Source organism: Acipenser ruthenus, chromosome 9 (assembly GCF_902713425.1).
Source record: "Acipenser ruthenus chromosome 9, fAciRut3.2 maternal haplotype, whole genome shotgun sequence".
NCBI lineage: Eukaryota > Metazoa > Chordata > Actinopteri > Acipenseriformes > Acipenseridae > Acipenser > Acipenser ruthenus.
In genome coordinates, this window is record NC_081197.1 from 16,278,871 (window position 1) to 16,290,106 (window position 11,236).

The 11,236-nt window shown below is 37.3% G+C and overlaps 1 protein-coding gene across 1 annotated transcript in view; it reads left to right on the top strand.

Annotated features, from left to right (window-relative positions):
- Positions 1-11,236, top strand: part of LOC117405959 (FRAS1-related extracellular matrix protein 2-like) — a 96,716-nt gene that overhangs the window by 81,895 nt on the left and 3,585 nt on the right. Inside the window, exons 16-23 of the mRNA XM_059031252.1 lie at positions 156-487; positions 6,138-6,330; positions 7,267-7,371; positions 8,078-8,205; positions 8,552-8,686; positions 8,956-9,082; positions 9,760-9,947; positions 10,868-11,014. Of these exons, the coding sequence (XP_058887235.1) occupies positions 156-487; positions 6,138-6,330; positions 7,267-7,371; positions 8,078-8,205; positions 8,552-8,686; positions 8,956-9,082; positions 9,760-9,947; positions 10,868-11,014 (1,355 nt within the window). The remainder of the gene's footprint in view (positions 1-155; positions 488-6,137; positions 6,331-7,266; positions 7,372-8,077; positions 8,206-8,551; positions 8,687-8,955; positions 9,083-9,759; positions 9,948-10,867; positions 11,015-11,236) is intronic.

The window sequence follows — 11,236 nt, forward strand, 5'->3', positions numbered from 1 at the left end:
TCACAATCAACAAGAGATATAGGATCAGATGCAAATAAAAGGAGTTTGATGTAAGTGTATGAGCACTGCCAACAAACCATGCTCCTCTGCACCGCCATTCCGTCATGTATTCCTGTAGACACATATTCAGACTGTTACTGTTCTTATTCCCACAGGAATGCTTCCCGTCATCTCCACGAGAGACTTATCCAATTTCGAATTAACGCTGAGTCCAGATGGAACCCGTGTTGGGAACCACAAGTGCTCAAACTTGCTGGACTACAACGAGGTGAAGACCCGCTACGGCTTCCTGACAGATGCCACCAAAAACCCTGAAGTGATTGGAGAGACATCCCCCTACCAGTACAGCTCGGCACTCAGGGGGTCCAACACCCTCCGCTTCTATAGAAACCTTAACCTGGAGGCCTGTCTTTGGGAGTTTGTCAGCTACTATGACATGTCTGAGCTCCTCACAGACTGCGGGGGCACCATTGGGACAGATGGCCAGGTAAATAATCACACTTATATCATATTATTAATGTGTTTATTTATTAAGAGTCAGGGCACCACCAATTTAGATAATAGGGGATTTAGACAGGTTAAAGTTTTGACCTCTGACCTCACCCCTCAGGGGTGGAATGAAACCTGGTCAGCAGAATGGACAGTGGTCAAGCTCCAATTGAACTTGTTGCTGGGCAGTTTGGTTAAGAGATTGCAAGAATTTTACTTCTCAGTTTCTAGTCTTAATTTGTATCTGGTGCTTTTTGGTGGCCTGTGTGTAAAGATATCTGCCCAGTTTCTTGTGAACACACATCACAAGCAGCTTTGGTTAAAGTGTAGTTAATTGAAACCTCTCACCAAATTAGAAGGATAGACCATAATATAGCTAACTACCTTTTACTTTTAAAATATGTAGAATAAATAGAAAAATACAACATTAAACACTGCAGTATCCCAAGCTTATGTATGTACCATATCAGACAGTCAGGCTGTGTTTGTTTAAATTGAATTGAATAAGCAGCTTTACTGTTTTAAGAGTTGTATTGTCATCTCTGCCCAGCATGTGTTCTCCATCTCATTCCATACTTACCCCAAGTGAAAAATCTTCAATCAGTCTCCTTTTCATCACTCCTCTTGTGTTAAAGACCCCTCTCCCTGGGATAAAATGCAACAAAAACCTGTTTATTTTATCTGTAAATATCTACTGTACAGATGTCTTGGCATTTATAGAAATGTAATGAGGGTAGAAGGTGCCAAAAAGGATAAAAAATGTATTTTCTTTAAACAGGCTGTTCCTATCTCATCTTTTTATTGACTTAAGTAAAGCATGCCTTAAGTAAGCATGCTTCATCGGAAGCACAGATTCAGCTTGGAAACTCATCTATTAGTAATCAAAAAGGTACATTCTCTCGTAAATAAGACAACAAAGAATACAAAAGCAGTAACTAAACACATTATTGCTAGTTAAGAACCCTGCTATTTGCTGTCTGGTGAAGGGCTGTTCCTGTTGAGTTTATATTTGTTTTGAGTCTGTTTACATGTTATTTACTGCAAGACGCTTGTGACTTTACAGGTTGTGGTGGTGGGAACAGACTCCAGTTGTCTGACATGTTTTTATTTAACTACTCGAGGAGACAAATACAATTTCCTACAGTTTACTGGGCTACTTAATCCAATTCCCTTTTTTCACATCACTTTATAATTCAATTAAATAGGATTTAATTCATAATCAGATTGCCCAGTTTTTCAGTATACCACACACCCACAGCTCGACTGTTTCTCCACGTAAAGTATACAGATGAATGTGAAATTACAGATATTTTCTCCCTATAAATGTAACACCTCAACGGCTTGGGTAATTGGACTTTCTCACCACAATGATTTATTTAACACATTTAAATTGAATTGAATTTAAATTGAAAACTGAGTAAAACAGCAACAATAACATTACATTTATATAGTGACGTTCACAGTCAAGACCACTTCAGACCTGGGGTCAATTATAATTATACTGGGAATTACAATTAGAGCAGAAGTGTTTGCTGAAATTGCAGTTACGATTACAATGCTAAATTGTTCATCTTCAATTACAGTTACAATTATGCTGCAGTAATTACATAAACAACTACCCACATTAACATGTTCACTCTATTGTAAATAACCAATCAATAATTACAGGTACAAATACAAAAAATATACTGTATAACCTTTATTTTTATACAAATGGGGTCACTAAAAACGGTTGAAAATACAAGAATAATGATCGTATGACAAATAAATGTGTAATTTAACTAATTCATCAATTACTGTATATGGTATAATTACAATTACAGTGCTGCATGTGTGCCAATGTTCAACTGTTCAATTACACTGTAATTCAGTTAATTACAAATTGCACTAGTATAACTGTAACTGTCCCTAGGTCTGGACCACTTTAAAATGCTAAACAAAAATAAACAATGAAGTAGGTCTAGTTAAAACAAGCATGTCAAAAAATGTAAAAAGAAAAAAAAATTAAAAATTTAAAAAAGCCTAACTATTAGTAAGTACAAAATTTAAAATCAGGCATTTTTATAAATAAACAAAATAAATAGGTCTTGTTTTATTTTTAGAAGAAATTTACAAAACCAATTTTTATGTTATGGGTAACATTAATAACATTTTCTACCAAAATAATTAACTGCCTACCACTCGTACTGTCTGAATTTTTTATTGTGGCCAATATTTATGAATTAAAAGTTCGTCTCAGACTGCTCTTGTAGAGAAAACAGCCAAGTGCTGAGAAGAACTGCTGTTTACACCAATGCATATGAAGTTGAGGCATTTTTATTTCAATGGACGAATGAGCTAGTGTTGACTATGCTATGCTATGGGTTTGACCTTTCAAAGTTTGGTGATTTGTATTTCCTTTGGCTATGTGCTGCAGGGTGAAAGGTGTGTATGTGGGGGGGGGGTAGTATTGGGTGGCAGGGAGGGGGTTAAAGTCCTCCCTGCAAAAACACTTGGGGATGTGGCTGGAGCAGTCAGTTGAATAAACAATTAAATGATTAATTAGGATTCAGCCACAGGTGTATTTATAGGGTGATCATGGGTGTTAGAGAGGATTAGGATTGATGTTGGCGTTAGAGATGGAGGTCCGTGGTCCGTGGTCCGCAGTCCGTGGTCCGTGTTTCATGTTTGTGTTGCTGTCTTGTTTGTATTGTGCGTGAGTTTTTGTATGGACCTTCTGGCCCTTGTGCCTTTTTATTTGTTAATGTGTTTTGTTTAGTGTTTGTGCTTATTATTAAATGTGCACATCAGTGCTTAAAGAGCAGCTTTCTGTGTCTCTCTTCCTGCCAGTAACAGCTTGGCTGTGACGCTTCTGTCACACTACTGCAAGGGTCTCCAACCCTGGTCCTGTAGAGGTACTGTGGCTGCTGGTTTTCGTTTCAACCAATCTCTCCGTTACTGAACCAATTATTGGCTTAAGTCAAGATTAACAGGTATTCCAGATCTTTAGCCACTGATGATGTAAAGACACCTATAAAACCTGCAGGATAGGGGCTCTCCAGGACCAGGGTTGGAGACCCCTGCATTACTGTATACTCTTCAAATTTTAAATAAATGCCATTTTTAGTAAACAGGACTGGTGTTCAGTCACTGTAGAGAACAGTGTAAGAGGCACCTGGAAGACAATACAGAGTTAAAAAGTTCAGTCCTTTCTAAAAGCTTAAGGCGAGCAAAGTCCTTTTTTTATTCAGTTTAAATCCTTTGGACACAATTTTCTTATCTCCACATTCCACCTTTGACCTGCCTGACACTCAGGCCTGCTCTGTTTGGGTTATCACTTTGATAGATCACTGTTTTTCAAACAGACCTGTGATAGCAGGCATTAATAGTTAAAACTGAGAGGCAGTGAAAATCCTTCCCTTTGTCAGGAATGTAAAACAGGTTGAATATTAACAGGCAAGCAGAACGCAGGTTGCAATTTCAGTGTTTGTAAGTGGGACTGAATTGTTTAAATGTGCCTCCTCATTTAAGTGGGGTGTGGAACCGGCACCTTGAAAAGCTAGAAAAGGTCATTCATTCTCAGGATATCATTTAAATCCTTGGCAGCACAAAGCCTTATAACGCATGGTTGAAGACCTATAGTAAGGCAGAATTATACTAGACTGATGTAAATTGTTCCTTAAGCAACAGAAGAAGAGGACTTTTGCCGTCCTGTGCCATTAAATGTCACAAGGGCATTTAGCATAACGAGAAGGGCCTTACCAGACGGTAAAGCCCTCTTATGAGGATTTTATTGCTGTTAGAAAATGGATTGATTTCCTTTGGTTTTTATGTTGGTATTTTTTTTTAAAATATATTTTTAAAGCAGTGTATAATTACTGAAGTAAAAACTGTCTTGAATAAAGGGACTTAAAAGTTTCAGTAAAGAATGTGATCCTTAATTCAAAAGTCAGCTTATGTTTTTTTCAAGTGGGCAGTATTACACAGCTGCACCACGTCAACTTCAACCTCATATAATATTGCAATACATGACCATAATAGACATGGAAAATAAATACAAATGCACTTAAAATAGTCCTTTTGCTTTTGGCAGTGAACACATTTCATTATTTTACATACTCCAGAAATAAACAACATTTGTTTTAAACCCAGTAAATGTATAGGTTTACTTTTTAAAATCAAAACGCAGTAAGGTTACTCTTTCATGTTTAATAGCTGACAGGAAAAACACAGTTGTTAGCTTTTTATACTAGGAAAACATCAGTAGACTGCAGTGTGGTCTGTTGTGTGGCTGAAACTGACTTAAAACTGGATACAATATACTGAATAAATGTCATGTCATTTTACATGTTACTGCCTCACTGCGGGAAAAAAAAAAAGCTAAAACATATTTACATAGTATTGCCTGGTAGGCATTTGTATTCATCTCAAAACCTCAAAGACAATCATAACATAAAAACTGGACAATAAATGAGGTCCGACCACTTCAATGTGAGAAATGGGCAGATGGAACCAGGCCCCAGGAGGATGCAAGGGTTAAATGTTTTGCAGGTTGACAGGGTTGCTGGAATCCATTTAGCAAAGGCATTCGGTGTCTGAGGCCCCGTAGCAAATCATTCATTACAAAAGTTAAAGCTGTTCAAGTCATAACAGGTCTTTACATTTCCATTGCAAGCAAGTGTAGCTTTGACAGCGCATGATAGCTTGCATTAGTCCTACCGTCACTATACAGTTTAAATTGACGTCTTTTAATCCCATATAATGCATGGATGCAAATGTAGTTCTCATATGGAGATTGATGAAAACTAAATATAAGACATAGTGGGTCTGTATTTTTGGTTTTAGCTTGATCTTACAGATTTATAAAACAAAAATGGAGGGAAAGAAAAACACTTTTAAAGTGTTGCTTCCAGAACCATAACAAAGCTTCGTAGTTCAAAGTGATTTAGTAATAAGCAGTTTGTGTCCATTGTCAGCTAAAATTACCTTTGGGAAATATAAATAAATAAGATCCAAGTCTTAACCAGTTTAGAAACCTGGCGTTGTATTGGTCAGGACCTCCTCATATAAGTTTACTCCTCTCTGGTCCCTGAAGACTGTTTATCAACTCGGTTTTACCAGTTCCAATGAAAGATTGTGGTTTTGGCTTAACACAATGGATAAAATAAGCTTCACCTCAAATATGCCATACGTATATCCAATAAATGGAAAAGCTTTGCTATTTCTGTCAATACTGGCCAAGTTGGGCTATAAACTGGAGTCACAGTCAGAGAACCACAGAAAGCGTTTTACCCTTTTTTGGAAAATAAGTACATTTATATATTTTTATTCTAACCCTCTCTTAAACAGTTGAAATCATGCTTCATGAGCTGCAAACTTGATTTAGTTAAAATGGTACTGTGAATAGGGTGTTATTCAGTTGTTTAGTTTTTTTTCAGTTAGTTTTATGAATAAAAATACCAATTATTGGCTTAAGTTTGATATTCTTGAAACTCTGTTTTTTTTTTTTTTTAATTTAATACACGTTAGGCAATAGGACTTATACTGTAATACAGGATAGAAATGGTTAATAATTTCTTTTGTTGACTTAAATATAACAACAGGATCAGGACCTGCAACTACAGATAGACTACGGTGTTAAAAAGAGTTGCTGTGTTTTTTATTACCAGGTGCTGAACCTTGTGCAGTCCTATGTAACGCTGCGAGTCCCACTGCACGTGTCCTATGTGTTCCATTCCCCAGTGGGGGCGGGAGGCTGGCAGCACTTCGACCTGCAATCAGAGCTCCGCTTGACATTTGTGTATGACACTGCCATCTTGTGGAAGGATGGCATCGGCAGCCCCGCAGAAGCTGAGTTACAAGGTCAGTGACCAGGGTCTGGGTTTTTTAGGATTTGTTGCGGTAGGTACCTTACTTCGGCAGGCAGCATAGCAATGTGTGGTAAAGTGTTGTGAAAGTATGCATGAAAAAAGAATGGTAAACTAAATCACAAAGACAAAACTGTAAGAAACTAAGTAAGAGTAACTAAGGTAGAAGTATAAAAAAAGTTATAATCCTTTGAATTTTGATTGAACTCTTTACTACTGTGCAAATTCCAATTTGCATTGTTTAAAGTAAAACTAAAACATGTTTGTTGTTGTTTTATTTTTTTTAAACTAATATTAAATGCAAGAAACAATTTGAGTTGTTTATTGTATTTTTTTAACTTTAAACATTTAGCCCAAATAACAAAACACTTTTATAAAGATAAATAAAAATCTCACTTTTTTTTTTTTTAAATAATCTTATTCCAACAAATAAGTGTTGCTCTCTTTGGCAATATTCCACATATAGTTGCTAGAGTGATGGAATAGTAGTTTCATTACAAAAACTACAAACAGCAACAACTGTAATGTATGGTGACATAATTTACTATAATAGAGTGATCTGGTTGGATAGATATGATTGACTTTGGAAAATGTTACACTTTAGGCAAAACATGGGAGCCCTGAATAAGTTAAAATGTGAATCATATTTTTGTATGTTTACCATTCACCATTTTAATCATATTATTATGGTTATGTTTTCTGCTGTATATAAAGGGAATGACTGATGGTGTATTGTAGTTTATTTTAATTTATCAATTATGTACCAGTGTTGCATTGTAGTTATATGTATTCTATTTAGTATACATACACATTATACAAAATCCTTTAAAGTGACTTGGTGTTTTTGTGTATTCTGGAATAGGATTAACTTCTTCAGAGATTTTTGAATTGATTATCATGTCTTTATAAATCCATTGTTGTTTGTTGTCAGGTGCCCTCTATCCAACCAGCATGCGCATCAATGAAGAGGGGCGCCTGGTTGTAAATTTCAGGACAGAGGTCCGATTCCGTGGTTTGTTTGTGACCTCCCATTCCGGTAAGTGTACTGCAGAACGCATGCCTGAGGCACGTCAGCGTGTGTTGTACATTCTGTAAAAAAACGATCATTTTTGTCAACTCTTCAAAGACAATTTATCTTATTGGACCTTGATAAAAAAAACTGTAATGGTTTCCAGGGCAATTTAGAGATTGTGGCATGATGGACATGCACTCCAAAATAAGCTGTACGTCAAATAACTCCTACTCATTTAAATACACATCCACTAAATAGAAAAGCTTTCCTGCTTCTGTCGATGTAGGCCAGGTCTGAACATAAACTGGGAATGTCATACCTTTGCTCAGTTGGCAGATAACTACAGCAGCTCTAAAACTGCACTCCACTCAGAAATGTAATGTGTACAGTGAGAAGAAGAACAAATTCGTTTTACAGAAAGCGGATTTCCCTTTTTTAGACAATAAGTACATCCTTCTGTACTTTTTTTTGTATATCAGGAATTCGATCCAGTGCAAATATACAAAGCAATGGTATTTACAGGCGATCCATCTGCACGATACCATTTTAAAATGTACCTTTGTCTTTTGTGTTTGTTGATTTATACAATATAAATAAAAATATGAAACTGTAAGGAAACAGCTTTAAATAATGTAACTGCTCCTACCTGCAAGGTGATTCTCACTAGTTAACTTTCAAAGGATAGCTTTAAAACACCAAAACTAAATCCTCTATCTTTCTTTTTTTCCAGCATCCTCCCTCTCCTCTATGATAATGTGCGCTGACCACCCAGGTCTTACCTTCAGCCTGAGCTTGATCCGAAACGAGCCCACCTATAACCAGCCTATGCAGCAATGGACCTTCATTTCTGATTTTGCTGTAAGCATCACAGTCAACGAGTGTTTAGAGACTTCACAAATTAATAACATTTTACTGTCTTTGCACTTGAAACCCTGATTTATTGTGAGCTTCCCAGCTTACTGAGTTGTTGGAACAGGAAGATGTTCCTTGAGCTTGCCTGATAGTTTTGGCTTAAATACTTATTTAATGTCATTGTTGCACTGTTGGGTCTAAGGCACATTTTTTTTATATCAAAGGGAGGAATGTGATAATCTGATAGAGCCTATACAGTTCTTGTCCCTCTTCCATTTGTGTACTACTTTGTTGAATTCTGAGGTCCAATTTCTAATACTATGTCTGTTTGTATATATCTCTCCTCCTGTAGGTTCGGGATTACTCGGGCACATACACTGTGAAACTTATCCCATGTACAGCTTCCCCAAACCAAGAGTACAGCGTTCCAGTAGTCTGTAGCCCAAGAGAGCCCATCACCTTTGACCTTGATATCAGATTCCAACAGGTACCCAGAGTTTTAGAACCCTCCAAGAAGGGGTTATTGAATTGCCCCTTGGACATTGTTGGTTTGAATATAATTTAAAAATAACAGGAAACATTCCACTTTTGACTTTGATTAATTAACAAGAAATGTCTACAAAATAAAACGTTTCAATGTTTTAATTTGAAAATAAGTATATCAAGAAGTTCATCTTTAAGCTTTTGCCCACTGTTTTGTGTTTCATATTCCTGAAAAACGGAATGCTGAAATCTGTTATTTCATGTTGTTTCCAGGTGAGTGACCCTGTGGCTGCTGAGTTCAGTTTGAACACACAGATGATCCTGCTGTCAAAGAAAGCTCTCTGGTTATCTGATGGTTCTATGGGATTCGGGCAGGAGAGTGATATTGCTTTCGCAGAAGGTATGGCATCACATATGGAAACTCTTAATTGTCTCTTTTGGGCTGCAGTGGCAGTGGTTTTTGGTTATTTCTGGATACAGTAAATGAGCAGTGGCAGTGCAGGGTACTCATAGCACTGATGTTGCAATAGAATCCCCTTGTGGTACCCAGGTCAATGTTCTTTACATTTAAAAAGCATGTATTCAACATTACTATTCAGAATTTGCTTTATTGTGCTGCATTTACAAAGTTACTATATTGAGTGCAAAGCCACACAGAGGTATAAAACAATTCTTTTCAAAATAGGTCCCACTGTGTTCAAATACTACGTTATACCACAGTAGCACCTAATAAATAAATAATATATATTGCAGTACTTCATACAATATATTTTTGTAAGGGAACCTCAAGCTGCCAGTTATTTAATATTGAAGAGATTCAAACGCAGGGAGTCTCTCAAGCAAAAGATGTAAGAAAACTGTAATTTGTTATCTTTGGATGGTACTAGTAAATAACTTGAGAAACCACGCTCAGTGTTTTAACTCTGTAAAGGGGCTTTGTGAGTAAGTTTGTGCTGCCAGATCTCTTATCATGACGATAAAAGACATTACTGGCAGTTTTTCATAATATGACCCATTATATGTATTGAATGCTCTTCTCCAATATTTCTCCATACCAACCGATTGCCCTCTCCACAGGTGACGTTATCTATGGCCGTGTGATGGTAGACCCAGTACAGAATCTGGGGGACTCTTTCATGTGCAACATTGAGAAAGTTTTCCTGTGCACTGGCGCTGATGGATATGTACCAAAGTACAACCCCACAAAATCTGAATTTGGCTGTCTGGCTGACTCCCCTTCTCTCCTGTACAGATTCAAGATCATTGTAAGTAGTCAAATGTGTTGCTTCCAACTAAGTATTCTGTTGCTTTGGATTACTTTTTTTTTTTAACCCTATGTGGCAATGTGCCCCGTCCCTGTGTGCATTTGTGTGTATGCGTGCGTGTGTAAATGTTGGTGTATAGATTGGTACACGGGATATAAACGGGTCTGTGTTTCACGTGTATTTAAAAAGTGTAGATTTGTATTTAGGCACGGGATTGCACATCACGCACGTGCATTTAAAATATAATATGTGAACACGGGGTTTCACGTAATGAATTCACGTGCTGGGATTCAAGTGAGTAATTAATTAGTAATTGAATCCCAGCACAACAGTATATATAGATGCACGTTTTAGTCACTTGTGGTTAGGTGTTCGGTGAGTGGAGAACGAGTGTGGAGAAGGAGAAATTAAATAATAAGAAAGAACGTAAATATAAAAGTGAATAACTGTCTCACTCACCGTGTTTCGTTTGTCTGTCTGTGCACTGTCTGTTTACTGTGTAGTCCGTTTTGTTTGTCTATTTATTTTGGCGTGTAGTGCCGTGTCCAGTGTTTTTGTCTGTTCCAACCTTTTATTTTCTGTCTGTTTATTAAATGCTGAGCGCGATCACGCGCTCAGCCTAACCAAAATCCAAGTCTCTGTGTTTGTATTCCTTCCTGCTTCTGGTCTGACGCCACCCACTCCGGCCGTCTTTGTGACACCCTATTACAAATGTAATAAAACAGATCATACAGATCAATCCATCAAGTCATACCATTGCAATACCCTTGTTGCCAAACTATGAAAAAAGTTGCCACTGGTATCATTCTACCAATGCCTCATACCAGAATTGCTTCCCTAGTGCTACTGTTGCATTGCCACTGTAGTCACTGAATACAAAGCCATGATACAATATTCTCATCTCTCTTTTCTTCATTTAGGACAAGGCTCAGCCTGAGACTCAAGCCAGAACCTTTGGCGATGTGCGATTCAACGCACTGCTGGCAGTGGATGACCCTGAAGCACTCTCTCTAGTGAGGCAACCTGGGTCTGATGGATTCAGAGTTGACTCCACTGCTTTCTTCCAGGTTGGTTGAATATGAATTCAACTTAGTTCAAATAAATCTCAGCAAACAGTGTTTGGCATTACTGGAATATCCAACAGGGAACATTTACGGTTTTAAAACTGCATCCTTGTGTTCCCATGTGGGTTCCATCTACAAGCTTGCTGCAGAACACCATTGAAAAGAACAGCTGATTCCCTCAGAGTTCTTAATATGAATGATCTTCATAGGTTTCTCTGCATATAT